Source organism: Toxorhynchites rutilus, chromosome 1, assembly GCF_029784135.1.
Source record: "Toxorhynchites rutilus septentrionalis strain SRP chromosome 1, ASM2978413v1, whole genome shotgun sequence".
Classification (NCBI taxonomy): Eukaryota; Metazoa; Arthropoda; class Insecta; order Diptera; family Culicidae; genus Toxorhynchites; species Toxorhynchites rutilus.
Window position 1 is genome coordinate 128,097,332 of NC_073744.1, and position 20,217 is coordinate 128,117,548.

General features: G+C 38.3%; 2 protein-coding genes across 3 annotated transcripts in view; one reads left to right on the forward strand and one right to left on the reverse strand.

The window, feature by feature from the left end:
* On the forward strand, positions 1-17,088 carry LOC129761881 (glutathione S-transferase theta-2-like). Its single transcript, XM_055759711.1, has 2 exons — positions 1-434; positions 16,331-17,088. The coding sequence occupies exons 1-2, from the start codon at positions 317-319 to the stop codon at positions 16,888-16,890; spliced, it is 678 nt and encodes a 225-aa protein (XP_055615686.1). The 5' UTR covers positions 1-316; the 3' UTR covers positions 16,891-17,088.
* A 2,016-nt stretch (positions 17,089-19,104) lies between these two features.
* Positions 19,105-20,217, reverse strand: part of LOC129761877 (kinesin-like protein Nod) — a 39,981-nt gene continuing 38,868 nt past the window's right edge. Inside the window, exons 6-7 of one of the 2 annotated variants that reach the window (XR_008740490.1) lie at positions 19,674-19,966; positions 19,105-19,613 (exon numbers count right to left, since the gene is read on the reverse strand). The gene's annotated coding sequence lies outside the window, so the exon portion shown is untranslated. Of the gene's footprint in view, positions 19,614-19,666; positions 19,967-20,217 lie in introns of those variants that run through there. The other variant, XM_055759703.1, reaches the window with a different exon arrangement.

Here is a 20,217-nt window from a genome sequence, read left to right on the forward strand (position 1 = left end):
ATCAGGCCATCGCTTGGCGGCTCCAGCGAAGCGAACGCGAATCAGTTTGGTGTGAAGTGGCTGTCCAAGCAGACGCACGTTAAGCCCACTCCTTTAACTAGATTCCTTTGCGCCTTGCCGCTTTACCCTGCGTGATTCGCTACGTGACTTAAGTGATAGACGCCTGCTGCAAAAAAAAACAGTGAGACAGTGTTGAATCGATAATTCGATTTTTGTGCTCCTCCGTCCCGTCCTCCGTTTTCTCAGCGTAACCGAAAAATCGGTTCGAATTAATTAACCCCCGTCAGAAACAAAACCACTGCGACACTCTCGCGCGATGCCACGACCGGTGAAATTCTTCTATGATCTTCTTTCGACGCAATCGCGTGCCCTGTACATGTTTTTCGAGGCCACCAAAATTCCGTACGATCCGATTCCGGTATGTGCCACCAAAGGTAAGTAACACGACAACAACTGAAATAGTTAAACATACTGTGACCATATTAGCGTAACAGACAGCGCGCAATCGTCCGAATGACCTGTGGGGAACGCAAGAGGTTCCCTTTGTGGTCATCGATTGTAAATAATTTATACGGCTGCTAGTCGAGAACGACTTATGGAAATTTGCGCCAACGAACTGTGCGCCCCTCCAGAACCAAGTGCGGCTTACTAGTTAAGTTATAGTTATTTGTCGCTTAGAATTACTTCTATGGTTTGATCTATAAAATCTAAGTGTATATTTGCATTACACTAACATTACAGGATACTGCTCAGTTTCCTCGTAAAGAACGTTCCAAGAATAGAATATAACTGCTCATAAATGCGAGAATATTAACACTTGACAATAAAACATGGTAATAAAAAAGTTCGGTTTATTGTTCACAATAATTAAAAGCACTTCGCGTATATCTTTTGGAATAAAATAGAGTGTATCACTATTAGAAATTATACATTAGAAATTATTACTAAATATGAATCAAAGACAATTACAACAACTATCCTAAATGTCTCACACGAGTAGTGAATCTGTTCACGAATCCAAAACGGCACTCCTAAGAATAATATATAACGGTACTCAGTATAAACAAAAGTTGTCATCCTTGCTTGAGGAAAGGCTCATTGGAAAATTCCATGGATTGCAACAAAGAGCATTGTTCTGTATGTTCAAACAGAAAGATGAAAGGCGGAAGACGCCTAACTAATTTTTTTTGTGATAAATGCGAACACCTGAGCTGCACTTTGGGAACTGTTTCGAAAGATATCATACGAATTATAGCATAGATCTTTCGTATGAAAAGAACATATTAAAACACATTGTTCAGTTAATACTTATATGAAGTTTACATGATTTGTTATCAGGGCGTGAATTTACTCCTTGAGAACATAATTATGATTTCGAGTAATTTGAACTCAAACTTTGAAGCTGTGTAGTTTTAGTAGCTTTCAATCGTTCTAGGTCGTGTGATTATATTATTACAAAAAAAAACCCTTTTCAAGGTAAATCAATAGGGTTTCACGACTCGCTATGTGTACTTGGTTCACTCAGACTGAACCAAAAAATATTTTTCAGAGACTTGGTCACTTATTCAGTACGTGTATTCATTCAGCCACTCCATGCCAAACCGATATAGTGGTTCCCATATTTTCGTCAAAAGTAGTAATTTTGTTCTTTATCGCAAAACATTAGACCGTTTTTTTAGGGTGGTAGGAAATTTTTTTTTTTCACTCTTTCCCAAAAATTACTTTTTTCAAAAAGTCATAACTTTTGAAACACTGAATCGATTTAGATGATCGGCATATCAAATTGTAGCCAATGAGCTACTATTTATTAAAAAATATTGGAATTGCAGAAAAAATGGATTTGATTTTCGTGCTTTATTTTTTATACTTTATCTTGAAAGCTGAAAGCTTCAATTTAATATGTCAATCATCTAAATCGGTTCAGTAGTCCAAATGTTATGAATTTAAAAAACTTTTTTTTTGATGGAAGAGGTAAAATTTATTTTTCGGACCACCGGTTAACTTTGAAAAATCATATCTCAAAAACGTAAAAAAGCATCTCTGATATTGAGATATGTTATATGAAAAAACCACCCTAAAATGGAAATGGTCACGTTAATAAAAAAAATAAAAAATACGGGTCTAATGATTTGCGATAAAGAACAAAATTACCACTTTTGACGAAATTCCGAGAACCACTATATCGGTTTGGCATGGAATGACTGCATAGATATGCATATTCCACCTGGAATTCCATTATTATTTTCAAGATGACGAAACATGAATCACAATGTCGTCAAAATCAGTTCCAAATGAAAAAATTAACTCCAATTAGAAACCTGTCATTGTAGAACAAATGCGTTATCATTTTTTCGATCACATTTTTTACTGCAGTACAAGCGTAGCCCATTTTTTCAAATTTTCATTTTTATTTCTAATAATCTAAAAATTATTCTATCATTGTAATTTTGGTGGAGACAAACTCAACGATATATAAACGACTCAAATCTGATCAGTCGTTCTCCTGTGGTGATGTGTTATAGGTACATGGGAAAAACATTATTTTATTGACCTACATTCAAGCAAAAATAGTTTTGATTTCATTTGTAACGTCAACGAGATTAAAAGAAAACTATATCAACTCAAATGAGTGAATTCATTTCCTGAAAAATACTTTGGAAGGTATTTCATATGCAACGAGTCGAGATCTCGATGCGTACTGGATTTTCTTCAAGTGTTGAAAAATTCATAGAAGAAAACTGCACCGATGCCTGTGCTGGAAGCGTCTACTGAAAGGTATCTTTGGATCACAATGCGTCAAGAGCGTATCCAACTAACAGTTCGGCTGAAAAGTTCATAAGGTTGACTTCTAGATGGCACTTCTTGCAAAAATCTACTTGGCACCATAAAGCACCATCTTTCAATGGATACGTGTCAAAATTTGACAGCAATCGGCCAATTGGTTTGTGAGTTACAGCATTGAGAGGGAAGAAACTTTTATTATTGTAAAAAAAATGGAAAAATCACAAAGAGATGAAAACGATGGCAAAATTGCATGAATTGGGCTTCGAATTGCTTCCGCATCCACCGTATTCTCCAGATCTGGCCCCCAGCTACTATTCTCTGTTCGCAGACCTGAAGAGAATGCTCGCTGGCAAGAAATTTAAGACCGATAATGAAGTGATTACCGAAACTGAGGCCTATTTTGAGGAAAACCGAAAGGGTACTATAAAAATGGTATCAAGTTGCAAGATCGCTGTATCGCCCTCGAAGGCAATTATGTTGAATAATAAAATAGAATTTTGCAAAAAAAAAATGTTTTACTGTGTTACCTTATAAACTTTTCAGCAGAACTATTACACAACGTTCTGGAACTGCTCAAAAACGGTTGATAGTCGATATACCAATGCCATATCGTACCCTTATTGGGAAACTCGTAGGGATACCATCTGGTCGGAATCGAAAATCAGGACACCTGTCACAGCTCCGATTATGACCAAATCATTATAAATTTTTTGAGATATAAATAAATAAAACCGTTGTATGTGATTTGCACTTCCCAATACTTAAATACTTAAATCTATTTATTCACCGTATTTCTCGGACGATCCATGCGGTTAAAATACTCCGGAGTCGATGGTTTCTGTTGTGTACGACCACAGAAGATTTCTGGGCGATTTCCGTCCCATCAAACATCATGCACAATAGTGCCGGAGACAATCCAAGGATTTGAAGCTTTTTTGATGTATGAAACGCAAGAGTTCCTTCTGCACCCCAAATCTTCTGAGCATGGATTTAGAGGTGGATTCCAATTGATTATTCTTGAAATGTTTCGGTGTTGGGATTCATGGTGGATTCGAAGCTTCTGTTCCAACAAAATGACAAAATACACATACCGCTATTGACCACCAACATTTATAAATCACATATGCAGCACTTGGTCTCATAATCGTTATGTCTTTCTGTGAGACAAAGATACTTTCGACGCAAATCGTCGGTAAAATGATATTTTTCGTTTATGCATTTTTAAATTTTAGTCACCAAAAAAAAGTTACAGGAGGGTTGTGTCCGTGAAGCGACAGCATATGATGTAGGATTACGTTAAGCTATTATTGCAAATTGATTTTGAAAAATTTAATGACCCTGAAAAGGAGCGTTTAGTTTGTTGAGCAATCTTTGTACACTCCACCAGTGATACAATCGAGCGATGATGGCAGAAGGATGGTGATTAGTCGTTGGATGGTGCACGATGAAAGATGCCGAAGGGGAATGAGATAAGGACTGGGGGAGAGCAAATTAACCCTATCAAAACGTGGGATCTAGCGGAAAATCAAACCAAACGCATAATCCATTGCACAGTCCTGTATTCGTATTGAATGAGCAACTGGGAGAGCACAGATACCTTGTGCCAATTAACCAATCAGAGCGCGGGATTCTCGTGTAGATAATACTTGACATTTTTCAATTGTTTAATGGTTAGTTTATTGATGCAAATAACTCAAAAATTCACGAAAATGTTTGAGTAATAAACGCTTGAAATCGGACAATTTTCGCGATGTGGCAGATTTTTCGTTTTTCACCTTGTACCCCAATGTGTTCCCGATAAACGTAATCCTACGTTATTTTTTTTAATACAAAACAAAATACAAAAAAATTATTATCATCGGAGCTTGACAATTTCGATGATTGCTTTTTACTTCTGCCGTTCTCTTTAGCCAGAATCATTTTGATTGTGAGTATTCTCTACTCACACTGAAACATCGATTCTTCAATTTCCTTCTTTTTTGCTGTCATTTCCTTTGAAGTTGAAAGCAAACGCTTTCTCTTGAAGATTGAAACTGCTCGAATTCATTGTCATTTGAAGAGGCATTAGTTTTAGAAAGCATGAGTTCGCAGCAAATTGAAAGACGATAGGCTCATTAGTGAGTGAGGATGTGTCAATTGAAGCGAAATTGTAAGGCTCTGATTATGATTCGTCAACAAAATTGGATTGGATCAGGACAAATGCTGGAATATGAATAATAAATCAGGGCGCCACGCCGCGTCATCCTCAGACAAACAGCGCTAGCGACAGCTAAATTGACGACTATCTATAATAGATGCAAAACGTGATCCAGCGGCTGATTTTAGCCAAGACACTCACTGACCAATACAAATCTAGAAGGCTCATGCTTTCCTTTTTTCGTTCCCCCAGAAGCAGGGTTTCTTTCGGCGGGTTTCGTGTTCTTGAAACTCCAAACTCGGCGTACAACTTGATTTGGGCTGTATGCAGGAACATAAAGGCCGAGAAGTAGGAAGAGCGAGACGGATGCAACCACAAAGAACTGCGGTTGAAACTATGGAATTATTAACTTCGCCAATAACTGCGTAGTTCCGGTTCTAATGAATGCTGTGTCAAATTATATATTCGCCAATTTCAACGACATTATTCAAACTCATTCCTGTAACCCTTCAGAGGAAGAACGAAACAGTGAACACCTACGCGTTCTTAGATGATAGTTCGTCTGTAACACTCGTAGAATAGGCGATTGTGGATTAGTAGAGAACATTCCTTAGCGGAATAAATGAAAATAATGAGACTATAGAGGTTGAGAAGCTGAGTAACGAGGAAGCGAATGACACTTCAATTGATCTGAGTGTTAACGTCCGTTCACATAGAATCTGTAGAAAACCTTAAACTGCCAGAGCAATCGCTGGATTTGAGGCTGCTTCAAGCACCTGCGCCTGCGGTCAAGAGATTGAAGAGGACCGCTCCTGGACTACTGATTAGCCTAAGCAACTCACACTTGCTGATGACAACGAAAAATCAAATTGTACGAACGAGAAGTCTCATTTTCCGACGATATTCCAGAAATGTTCCGGCAAGTCGGTATCAGAAAAAAAAAATCAAAGCGCACTGTTGTTCGTCGTCCGTAACTTGCAAGGCGAACCGTTGATGACGATTGCGATGAGGTCCTCAGTTCTGGGAGCAATCGGAGAAGTGATTCTAGCTGCAGTTAAAGATCCCACGATGAACAGCCTAACTTGATAAGACTGTATTCTCGAATCATCCTGCCCACCGAGCGAAGATATCTTCTACCACTATCAGCCCGGAAAAAGAATGAGATCGCTGATAGAGGGTTACATTGTGCATCCAGCGAATGTGGAGACATCGACCAGCATGCTGTAGAGAGGAGAGGTTTTCAACCTGGGGGTTTTAGATGTGTGCGTACTTAGGACTGGGCGATCTTTATGAAAAGATCGATCTTGTCGAATCGATTCTCCAAACGGCGTAGGGATCGATCCAATGAATCAATCGGTACCAAAGAATCGATCTTTGAAAAATCAAAAGATCTTTTTCCAATTTATCTGCTTATTCTATAGGAGTGTCGTGTTTTCTTTAGACATGGAATACAAATTCCATATTTCTATCCAAACATCAAAAGCATTTTGTTTTGTTCCTCAGCAAATTTAGAGTCCAGAAAAAAACATTTCCCAGGGTATTCATTTTGTGACGTCATGGAGTCGTTTTATTAAGCATTACTGTAAATTCAACAACTGATAACTGTCCATAACTCAGCTGACAACGATTCCATAAAAGCCAGTCGTGTCACACGTTTGTCATTCAGACGAAGCCGATTCTTGATTTTAGTGCCAGTTTTTAAGAACAACCTTTCGCCTGGAATTGATGTCAACATCTAGTTCAGTGATCTTATGAGCCACTGGAGACCCCAGTTGCTGCCGCTAGTTCTGTCTCGGTCAGCATTTGTACATAGTTAAATCGTAGAAGAAACGATTCATTATGTTTAAAACATTGTTAGATGGTCATTGGTGAGATTGAAATTGATGTGTACTGAAACACAGATCTACAAAAAAGTTTTTCTGAGATCGAAAAACAGGAAGTGGGTTGATTTAGAGATCATTTGATTTAGAGATCATTTGTTTGAAGTTGAATCTGAATTCATTCTGAATGAATGAATATTTGGAGAACTTCGAAAACGAGAGCGTTATGTTGGGGGCACATGGTTTCATGCATCCAATATTGGATACGGAAATATCCTACTGATAGGGAAGAATAATCTTCAGAAGCTATCCTGTTAATTGCGATTGATTGAAAAATCACAAAACCAAATGTATTTGGTCACAGTGTTACATGGATAGAAAACATTAAAATAAACTTTTTCACATGGAAGTAATTCCCAGAGGAACTGGCAGATTATTTTCCGGATCTTTCTCGATGCTGAACGGCATCCAAACGGAAAGAATTCCGTGCGTGTATGTGTATGTGTAGCGGCTGCTTCGATGGTCACCTTCTCTTCTCCTGAAGGATCGGCTTCTCTGTGCTCCCTCACAGTTTCAAACAAACTGCTTGCGTTTCAGGGCAGATCTCGATCTTTCGCCGTCAACAACGATGTTGTCTTGTCGATGTCCTCACGAAAAATGAATGCGTTTCACCACCAGAATATCGCTTAAGTATGCTTTTTGTGCGTGATTGAATCGAGAGAAGGCGTGGTTTACGATGGCAATTTGGAAGGCAAACTAGAGGGGAATGAACTCTCTGAGCTCGGAACTTTCGGCGACTGAGCAATAATCGATTGCGGGCACATACAATATTGGATACGGAAATATCCTACTGATGGAGAAGAATAATCTTCAGAAGCTATCTTGTTAATTGCGATTGATTGAAAAATCACAAAACCAAATGTATTTGGTCACAGTGTTACATGGATAGAAAACATTCAAATAAACTCTTTCACATGAATGTATTTTTAAATTCCCAGAGGAACTGACAGATTATTTTCAGTAACGATTAGATATTTCCACAGTTTCCTCGATACTGGAAGCCCACCAGTGGTTAATGCTAACTCGATAACCATCTGTTAATAGCACTTGGTTGAAACATATTTGGTCACAGTGTTACATGGATAGAAAACATTCAAATAAACTCTTTCACATGAATGTATTTTTAAATTCCCAGAGGAACTGGCAGATTATTTTCCGGATCTTTCTCGATGCTGAATGGCATCCAAACGGAAAGAATTCCGCGCATGTATGTGTGTGTGTAGCAGCTGCTTCGAGATCATCCCGGGGAACCGTTTGTGGCATCACTCTCCTCCTGATGGATTCCCTTCTGGCCTAAGGTGTACAAATAGGCTCTTGGTGACACCGTTCATCCGCGCTTTCATGATAAATGAAGAGCTTCACCACAACAGCGACAACATGCTCCAATCGCTGTTCAATTAGAACTGAGTGGATTTCCGCTCGCTTATATACCGATTGGTGATTTCAATAGCCTGTTTTGAAAGCAAATTTAAGACTATTGAAACAAGTTTTTGGATCAGAAAGTAACAAGTATAGAACGCGTAGACATTTAATCTTTCGAATGAAGTGTTTATCATAACATTTCGTTCAGTTGTTTAGGAGCTATTAATACTCAAAATCTCGGTCTCCGGCGTAACGCTTTCGTTTTCGAAACTTTGATTTTACACCCCGGTATAGAAATGAAAGACGTAGTCCTACGTCAAAAATCGAAAATCGAAAGAATCAATTTTCTCGGTCAATTTTCGGGTCAAAAAGATCGATCCAAAAAATCGGAAATCGGAATGGAAAAGATCGATCTTCGAAAAATCGATCCGAGATCGCCCAATCCTAGTGCGGACCCGAAAAAGCTGCTAGAAACCTCCATGAGGGGATGAACTCGTCCATGAGGGGAGGAATAATGAGACGGATGAGTCCGAATAATAATTTTTGCAACAGACTGTTACCAACAAAGCAATAATTCGACTTCAATTGGTTGCTCCAGCGAGACTTCTTCACTGTTGTAACATCATATTTGCCAGTCATGCTGACTATCAATCTTGAGAGTGAAATAAAGTTAAGATATATAGCAATTAGTAATGAGAGGAAAAAAGGAGTTTCCTGAATTGACGTTAAAGAAGAATCGAAAAAATGAATCGAATGGACACACTTCGAAGATCTATAATTGATTCATTATCGATACGATCACTTCATTAAAAACATGCGTTACTGCTGCCGAAAGTGTATTGCGCGTTGAAGTGTGCACCCCATTCTCGGTTGGGTTTCCTTGTTTTTTCGCATGTTTCACTAACGACTCAAAGGTAGCCCGGAAATCAATGTACCATAACAAAACTTCAAGGCGACTTCTCATGTTTTGGAACAGATGCGTTCCGTCGTCATTCTTGGCGGAACGAAAACGAGTTCTGGTAGAACAAGAACACATAAAGAAATCTCTCCATTTATTATTACGGATTGGGTAAGCCTCAGATGCACAGCCCACTACTATTATTTACATACTTGTTTTATATCAGCTATGTTTGAGTTTTTTTTCTCCACTCCGAACTTGTTTATTTTGATCGGTGTTCTTCTTTGAAGGTCATTTCTGTTTTCCATTTACAACCGCCGCCGGTTGTAGCCAACCGTCTCAAAGGAACCAGCGACTCATTCCGCTTGGTTTGTGCAAATATTCCGCGCCATAATACTTAACGCACACACATATCAAACGATCTCACTCATTATGTGAGAACCCCTAATGGAAGGTGTGTTATGTGTCCGCTATTTAGCGGATTCAGTGTGAGAGCCGCCATCGGCGGATTCCTAATTTGAGCATATCGGCCGTCATAACCGGAATATATTTGGTGGCTGTATGTTATTTGTAAACGCGTCCACATTGCCATGTCCGCGACGGCTACGAATGCGACTACACATCTACCTATACGCACCGAGGCTCTGGCCATACGCACGCAATTTATTCAACAGTTTCGCAACCGAACGAGCCAGTGCCAATTTACCGAGAGTTCTGCGCGCACTGAAGCACACATATGGTGTCATGCAGCGGAGTTCATCAAACTCCAATTAGCACTCATTCACATTTTCGCACACTTCGGTTTTATTGCGGAGCTTGGTGACAATTCTGTTATCAATATGGACTGTGTTCGATTTTCACATTTCCATTATGTACTCGAATACAAGTGATGGGGTAAAACGCGACGTCATGTAAAACCCAATTACTGACAACATTTTTCTGTGCTAATAGTTTCATTATTTATTTTGTATGTCAAGACGCGTTCGTCGCCACCCCAGCATAAATCATATAACTTGGTGTATTCTAAGTCGCATATAAAGTGGGATCGATTCAAAATCATATATGATGTCGATCAAAGTGTACATTGTGTATATCTTAAATCGTATAAAATCATAACTAGTCGAACTGTGAGCAATGGACTTCGTGAATCAGGAATCGTACTAGATACATGTATATTAGGGTGCCAATGAATGTATGGGAAAAAATCGACTCTAAAATTTCAAAAAGTTACCACATGAAAAATGTTCACCACCTCGAAAAAACACCCTATGCCAAATTTCAGCCCAATCGGACTTAAGAGAGAGTGGCACAAAGCGGTCAAAGTTTGAGTTTTTTGAAAATCGAAAAATTACCCAAGGGGAGAGTAAAGGAAATCGGGTTTTTCGAAAAAAAATTTGATGCCAAATGTCTTAAATGGCATGAAACGTCGAGATCTAGTGTCATCTCGAAATTTTTTTTGTCAAAAATCAGCACTCTGATACTTAGTTTTTTTTCGGCATGCGAAACGAAAAGTATGGTTTAGGGTGCCAATAAAAATAGTTATCTCGATTTTTCATTCGGAGCTACGAAATGTTGATTTGCACAATATATCCTATACAAAATATTAGCCCATTCGAACTTCATTTATTAGTGTCACAGACGTAAAAAATTTAGTTTTTTAAAAAACGAAAGATCACTGAAAATCGAGGTTTTGAAAAAAATTATTTGGATGCCAAATGTCTTAAAATTGCATTACTCGTCGTAATTTACAGTTATCTCAAAAAAAAATTTTTTTTTCAAATCAATTTTTCAGACGGAAAAACGACCAAATGCCAAAAAAACATTTTTTTGACAAAAAAAATTATTCGAGATAACTGTAAATCTCGATGAGTAATGCTGTATATACATTAGTTATACGATTTAATGTTCGCTGGGACGTCACTCATATGTAACGTTATTCTTGTTAAAATTGGATGGGATTTGCAAAACGAATTTAATGGAATAGATCACTTAAATATAAATATAGGGTATACAAAATAATCATGAGAATATAATCTTTATACTATACTTTTTATCAATTTCTATTTCGGATGTTTGTCCTACTGATTCTTACTAATCTACTAATGATATGACATTTGTCACACATTTTTTGACGTAAGACTACGTCTAACAGGAATATATGAGAGTAAATTGAAAATCTGAAAACTGAACATGTAGGAAAAAGTGAATGATTTTGAATGCTTATAACTTGAGCATTTCTTAATAGATCGCAAAGAAGGTTGCATCAATTCATAGGAAATATTTCTACGCGTCTATCACAATGAATAAAATTTACGTTTTTCATTTTTTTTAGGTAAACCATTGAATAATTGTGAAATGTCAAGCATTATCAAAATGCCATAAATCCCACATTTTGATTGGTCCAATTTGTGCTCCTTAAATTGAACCGACCATGAGGAGACTTGAAAATCAAGGTGCTTGGGGAAATCGGCATTGCAAATACATGCGAGCCGGGAGCAATTTTGTTCCCACATGCATATACGCAGACTAAAGATGGGACAATCAGCTCATCATGATGAGCGGCTCAGAACCTTTCAGTTCATATAAGTGCGCGGATAATTTGGAACAACTCTTCAGCTCAGCTGAATTTGACCGTATTTCGGGCGGCGCCCATCAGCGGAACAACATATTGGGTCCTGCGCTTTGTTTTATAAACAAAAGCACCTTTGTTTCGGTAAAAATTAAAAACTGCAAAATTGTTATTTGGCGTGGTATACTCTTAACTCTTAAATCTTGCAAATTCATCACTAAAAGTTTAAAAACTTTTCTCCTCAAAATACTGAAAACGATTTTTCATATTCCCTGCAGTGTAGCTACTTTTGTGCATCGATAAGAAATGGACGAAAAAAAACTTAAAGGTTGAAGGGTTACAAAGTTCTTTGTTCTGATTGAGTACTTAAATTTCAGTTCTAATCTATTGGAGAATTTAATACTATAATCAGCCATTTTTCTCATGAAGTATCGTATACTAGTTGAGTCCATTTCTTTGATAACCCTGTTGGATACCATAATTGACCCCCCGACATAATAAGTGAACCCCCTGACAGAATAGCTGCAAAAGCTGCATAGGTAAAATCATTACTTACTTAACTTAACTTACCAATACGAAACAAATGAATCGAAACAAGAAAGCAAAGGGATAGAGAAGAGAAAACAATAAACAAAAAGAATATTGTGACTATTGAAGATAGAATTTCAATTGAGAAAAAACAAAAAAAGGTGTTCAAAGAGGCCCCCAACAGACAGGATTGGAGCGAGAGGGAGATAATGTTAGAGTGGGAAGACCCATCGTCACGTGACAACGTTTTGACTCTTCTCTATCCCTTTGAAACAGGTTTATTCTCGTTTTCATGTATAAATTACACGATTTCCAAATACTAAACGAAGTCAAAGTGAAATTGAGAAAATTTCCTTTAAGAATCATCAGTTGGACAATATTTTACAGTTGAATCCGCATGTTGCTAGCCCAATTCTTTTGTAACGTGACAACAACAAAAAAGAGAAAAATGAATTTTAATTTTTTAAATATTTTTTTTCACCGGATTCTTTTTTTAATTTTTTTTTTATGAAAATTAAAACAATTTCCTACATTTAATCCTTTGACCCGAATTTAGTAGGTATTATTGATTTTCAGTTATAATTTTTTGTGAAAAATCAAAAAAAAATGTTGGCCCTTTCAATAAAGTAGACTACTTTTTTTATTGAATATTTCAAGTATGCAAAGTTGCTTAAAAAGGCCCATTTCATGTATAAATTACACGATTTCCAAATAGTAAACGAAGTCAAAGCGAAAATGAAAAAAATTCCTGTAAGAATCATCAGTTAGAGAATATTTTACAGTTGAATTCGCTTGTTGCCAGCCCAATACTTTTGTGACGTGACAACACCTGTCTTTTTGCGGTTTCCGACTTTTGAATATTAATGTTGTGTTTTCAGTTCCGTTTCAAAACATACAAATATACTTCGTTCTATGATTTGTCAACAAAAGATAAACGTGGATTCCTGTATATTCAGTTTAAAAAAAAAACTTAAAAAAGCACTTCACTCTGGTGTTTGCCATCAACGGCTCGCACAAGCCTGATTTATCGAGCGGCGCTCACTACCGGTGGACTGCATTTGATTTTGCTATTAAAACTTTTGATTAATTCTATGTATGGCGTTCATGTTTGCATGTTGCAGATGACGTTGTCTCTGATGTTGATGTTGACGTTGACGTTGACTTTGACCATTGGCATGAAATTCGTCATACATAAAGTTAATGTAATGTTTCTGATAGCAAAATCAAATGCGTTCCCCCGGTAGTGAGCACCGCCCGATGAACCAGGCATGCTTTCACGGCTTTCACGGTAATCCGACGACATAAATCAACCATTGACCAATCTTGGCATCGATGGACTTTCAATCATATTCATATTTTTTTAATGATTTTGATAGTTTGCTTCCAAAACAGTTTTTGAGCCATGGGAAGAAGTTTTTGGATCAATAAGAAACAAACATCACTCATACACATTTAATCTTCCGAAAGCGATTGTCATACCACTTTTTTCAACCGGCAGAGAGGTATTAACGCTCAAATCCTTGCACCCTAAACGTAACGCTTTCGTTTTCGAAATATTAAACTTACACCCCAGTGCAGATGTAGAAATGATGTGGTGCAAAAATACAGAAACACTCTCCACTCTCCATAAATTGAAAACTGACGGAGCTGCAATATTTTCTCTATCCACATTGTCAACACGTAGTCCCACTTAAGAAAATTGGGTGATGATTTCTTAAATTTTCGCTATTGTTACACATACAAAATAGTTAAAAATAATGCCATAATGCCATAAATAATGCCATCCAAAGGCTGGGCCACATGAGTCCCGCGGGCCGAAGGTTGGGTATGGCGGTTCTAGAGTAATGAAGGAACAAGTGTGACATCTGCTAATGCTATTTGCCTGTTTATTTATTAGCTTCTAGTACTTTGTATGGGATTTGGAACATGGGATTTCGAACTGAAACTCTTTACTCACAAAGTAAATATGTTGAATTCAATTAAATACGATAATTATTTCTTTCAATCAATAAATCAACACAAACAAATGATTACTAAGTCAACAGTGTTGAAACCATTGTAAGTATACAAAAATCTTACTTTCTTACCACTAACTGACAGCATCTAGTGGGTGAAATAAATTCGAATAGAAATAAAAAATAATAATCATAATAATAACTGGGCTTCAATGTAAAGGGTGTACCGTTTAAAATCCGCACACACAAAATTAATTCTCAAAGTTCGAGTTTTTATCCGATTATCATCAAAGGGGGTAAGAAGAAACAAGTTCCGGAGTGTTTGGGGGCTGAGATCTTTCGATTCGAAATCAACATCATTTGCCTCATACCACTCCAGCACGTCCTTCGTGTGGTGGCATGATGCCAAAAGATCGCCGAACCGTTGTAAGCCTTCAGGAGACCGAGGAACCACTTTTGGAGACACTCTTTCAAATATGCTTGGTGCTTGCGGTAACGAAAGGTGTACTCCGCTTTCCGCGAGTACAAATCGCTTGCCAAATTAAGAACTTGTTGGCGAACTTCGACATCTTCTGTGTCCGGAGATTCTCGGGAACATCCAACTTATCCTTGGCAGTCACATACAGCTTTTGTGGAATCTGGTTGTAGTCCGTTTTCCTTCGTAAACATTATTATCTTCCTACACATTCAGAGATAAACAAAACTAACATAGGGCCCTCTTATATGAATCAAATCAAGGATTCGATACAATCACTATCACTATTACACCGAGCAAAATCTCGTGTTTTGTAAATCGAGATAATCTCGCACCGAGCTCGAATTTCATGTGTTACGATTGCATATATTTCGGGGTTTCCGAAATGTTTTTCAAAGGGACATATCAGGGACGCAAACCAAAAATAATTCTCTGAAGATATGCAACAAGCAAACCAAACAACTCGAAACATTCTAAAGGCTATCACTCCCGATGCTATCGAATTGCTCGGTACCTATAATAGAAAAAAAGGGCTAACGAGCGAAATTCTTATCGCCTCGATTTCTATAATAGAGCCCATGAGCCGTTATCTCTCTCCTGCTGTGCCTTGTCAGTTAGGGTTCATCAATGTAGAAGAAATGGAAATAAATGAGTATTATACGATCATTTGAAACACAGTCTAGTCTGTTTGTCAGCAAAAGAAACTCCATTCCGCGAATGACGGTATAATTATATATGGTTTGTTTTCGGATGTTTTACAAAATGTGACTATTTTCTAGTCGATTTTCTGATTATTTTCTATTTATACAATAAGTATTTTTGGGAGCTGGGACCAACATTTATATTGTGCAAACGCTCTTGATGCGGGCTGGATGGAAAGCGCAGCAAGAACAATTTGGGACTCAACGTGTTAAACTATGTCTACGCAAATTTTAAATTAATTTTACCCCACGGATCAAAAGTTAGAGCAATTTTAGTGTGTGCGGATTTTAAACGGTACACCCTTTAGGTGTCCCATGAACTGATGCGACTTCGCGTAAATTCGTCAATTGGCTTGGTTTTTCATTTGCAGTTCAAGATGACCCAAAATACGCTAGCCATTGCTCGGATGGGCACTTAGAACTCACATTCCACTGAGAAAAACGCGTTGGATCTATAAGAACTACTTGTATTTGCACTTTGTGCCACAACAAGTTAGTACAAAGTTTTTCAGTTGTGTACAGTTCGTTCAAAAATGCGAGTTTTCGTACTGACATAATGCCGGAGAATTTAGTCAATTCTGAAATTTATTTTTATTTTTCCTGTGTAGCCCCAAAAATTTCCAACAATTTTGTCGAACATTACATTCCGATCAGCCAAGCAGTTTCCAAGTTATGATTTTTTGATAAAAAGAAAAAAGGGAGTCGCTAATTTTGGATTCTCCCTTCTAAATAAGTAACTTGGACTTATAATTCAAATAACCAAAGAATCGGGAAGGAATAAACTGGATCTTCGTTGACAAAATTTATTTTCAACAGATTTTTTATTTTGCATTACCAGCGTTGAAATGATATTATTTTGCATTACTAGCGCTACCCGATTGATATTATCACTCATGCCAGACTCTTTTGTACGTTTCATTTATTGTCTCTGGAATTTACTGACAACACACAATCATATTCGTGATTATAACCATAACATTTTAAAGTCACCCGTAAGACACACCAATAACAAAACCAATCTCTATATTGTAATCTTTACAGGTGAAAACCAGACGGACAAATACAAGCAGGCTCTCGGGAAGTTCGAGCATGTTCCCAGCATAATCGACGATGGTTTCAAACTATCGAACGGAGTGACCATTCTAAAGTATCTGATCCGAGAGAAGCTCATCCCCGATCACTGGTATCCGCGCAGTCGGAGAGACCGCGCCCAAATCGATGAGTATCTCGAGTGGCATCTCGACAATCATTCGAAAGTTTTAAATGCTTTCGTGCAACCGAAGCAACGTTCTGCTAACCAACGAACCAGCGAAGAAACACTCCAAGAATATCGACAGCTAGTGACCGAAAGCCTGGACCACCTGGAGCGGGATTGGATCGCACCGGGACGGTTTATATCCGGCGAGAAGATCAGCATTGCGGACATTCTGGCCGCTTGCGAAGTAGAGCAGCCTAAGATTGTCGGTCTCGATCCACTCGAGGGTCGACCCAAGCTGGCGGCATGGCTCGAGAAGGTGCGCTACACCATGACACCGTACTACCAGGAAGCGCATAAAGATTTCTACAAACTCAGTAAGCAGAAAGCGGTTCTGAGAAACTGAGGTTCGGTGGTTCGAACCATTTTTTTTTGTTAGGTTTATATGTATATTATAGATGTTAGAATACTTTGTAGATATAGATATTTCTCGGTTAAGTTTGCGGTTTGAGTGAATTTTCCATGTATGATATGTATCATCAAAATTATACCTCTAAATGGAGCAGAAAATTCGCAATAAATAACCAATCTGAATAATTTTCAATGTTCGCCCTCGTGATTAAATATCTCCCCTTTGCCTTAGGCCAAACTATTTTAATCATCCAATACAAAGCGCGTTGATGTATGAACAGGTGAGCAAAACAGTGTAATGAAATTCAAACGATTACTAATCGGCGTTCAACTGTTGGGCCGCGGCACATTGTACTCAAACGTGATGCAATTCAATCGCTTCGCTAATCCGCATCTGTGAAGGCCACCGTTAAACGATACATGCGGTTTACTAATGCCTAGCGGATTCGATGTCTTGTGGTCTATCGGTACATGAGAAAATAGGGGGGATTGGATTCTATTTAGAATCGATTCATTAGGAATCTTTAATCGACATCGATCTAAGCTACATTTCACAAAACCCTAAGCTTCCCATTATAAGTCATATATACTCAGCAAAAAATAGCGTAGCAAAGTGCAACGTCGAAGCCTTCAGAGGTATTTGAAATGCTGTAACTTCGTGTTAGATGAACTCATTGGGATGATGCATACATTATTCTTAAGCTGAAAGTTATTAATTAACATATGACAAATTTCATGCCAACTTATCTTAGGAGTTGATAGCGCCATCTCAGATTGCAGTTAAACGATGTGTGTGACCATGCACACTGGTACCGATGGACAATTTGGGCGGACATGAGCTTTTCGACCCATTTTTCTGGTTTTAGAGCAATACTTTCTTCGACAAAGTTGCACATTATATTAGGTAAGTTTCTTCGGTTTTACAATAGATGGCGCAACTTGATAATAATCCAGTGAATCAAATTTCCAGACATTCGTTGGAAAGCTACTGTCATTGCGCGTCTTTTTCAGTATATGTCAAAACGTTGAAGCGTGAACAACATAGTTTTTTGCCACTTCGAATATGTTAAATTTTGTACCAACAAGAGTGTTTGTGCGGGGAGTGTTACTTCAATATAAAAAAAACAAGCTGCGGAAAGTCATCGCATGTTGGTGAAAGTTTATGGTTACCATACTCCAACTGAGCGAACATCAGACGTGGTTTGCACGGTTTAAAAGTGGTAATTTTGACTTGGAAAACGAAGAACGTTCCGGGCCGCCAAAAAAGTTTGAAGATGAAAAATAGGAGGCTTTACTCGATCGAGATTCGTCACAATCGCAACAGGAACTTGCAGATACGCTTGGAGTAGCGTTTAAAAGCAATGGGAATGATGCGAAAGATAGGACATTGTTTGCCGTATGAATTGATGCCACGAGACGTCGAACGCCGTTTTTTCACGTGCAAACTGATCCAACGGCATAAAAGAAAGAGTTTTTGCATCGAATCGTTGCTGGTGATGAAAAGTGGGTCCATTACGACAATCCAAAACGTCGGAAAACGTATGGATACCCCGGCCATGCATCAACATCGACGACCACGCGGAATATTCACGGTCAGAAGGTTATGCTGTCTGTTTGGTGGGACTAGCTGGGTGTGTTGTACTATGAGCTGCTAAAACCAAATGGAACCATTACAGGGGACCTCTACCGACGACAATTGATGCTTTTGCGCCGGGCACTGAAGGAAAAACGACCACAATACGAGCAAAGACACGAGAAAGTTATTTTGCAGCACGACAATGCTCGGCCGCATGTCACGAAACCGGTCAAACATACATGGAAACGCTGAAATGGGAGGTCCTATCTCATCCTCCTTATTCTCCAGACATTGCTCCGTCCGATTACTACCTTTTTCGATCGATCCAACATGGCCTGGTTGACCAGCACTTCTACAATTCTAATGAAGCCAAAAATTGAATCGATTCGTGGTTAGCCGACAAACCGGCCGATAATTTCCGCAAAGGAATCCGTGAATTGCCAGAAAGATGAGAAAAAGTTGTGACCAAGGCGCCTCTATATATACCAGGTGAAACAATTATATGAAATGCTCTTTCAGCCATATTGGAATTGCTGTCGGTTTTGTTTACAAACAGCTTCAGAACGCTGCCGGCAGCAAGATGCTAAACTATAGGTGTTTCGTTCTTGACACTTTCATGATAATACGTGAGACGAGTAGCGAGACGTAGCTTTCTGAATTATTTACTTTTTGTTTGGTTGTGTGGTTATGGTTTCATATCAACTCGCTGAGGAAAACAACTGAAGGAAGAAATAAACAAATATATATTCGTGAAAAATAGTGTACTATAGCTGCAATAAGGTATTTATATTATATATTATAACCGCTCCATGTAATGTAATTAAACATACACATACTCTTTACAGATACACAGGACGCACCACGATTGATATGAGGTACAGACTAGGGGGCGTCGCTGATCAATGGTCAGTTACACTCCAATAGGAAGTATCACGTGTGCGGAAGTACTCTCGGCATACAAAGCAGCAGCGCAAAGAGGGGTCCAAATTATGTTTCAGCATACGTTCCACCGTAGCCACATAACGAATTTCTGATAGAATTCGATTCGCCACTACCATCTCTTTAATTTCCTTCAAAACGTTGTCGTTTTGTAAAATTGCATCCAGCATACGCAGGAATTTGTTTTACTTTTTGGAAGTCAACTTTGAAAAATCAACAAATATAATCATTCTTTAGCGGAATAAATATAATTACCGACCTACCAGCGTGATTGTTCTGTTCGTGCTGCTCCAGTAGGTTTGTAACCGCTCCATGTTGAATTTAAAATGATTTGGTCGATTACCATTGGCATGCTGTTGGATTGGCTCATTACGTGTTATCAAATCGTGGTTCATCAGCACCCAGCCCAACTCGTCCATTTTGACACGAGTCTTGCGGCGCAGTTTTATCTCTTCGAAAAGTTTCTCGCGTAGTTTCCGTTTGATGATGCCTCCGTCCTTGATCAGATTGTGCCGATAAATACGTACCACGTACGATTCTATTTCATGCTTTTGCCCTGGTGATAAAACAAAAAAAAATTAACACTCTCTTTTAAATGCTCAATAAAACCACATACGATTAAAACGCTGCTTGCTTGGAAAGAAAGGCATTGATTGCGCGGCTAGAAGGTAAAATATACTCAAAACATCCTTCTGCACTGTTTTTAATTCGACCGCTGATTGTAGATATTTGAAAACGTAGAAGCAATTATGAGAAATTGTTATACGAAAAAATCCACAAAATTACCTGCCTACAGTAAGGCGTGAG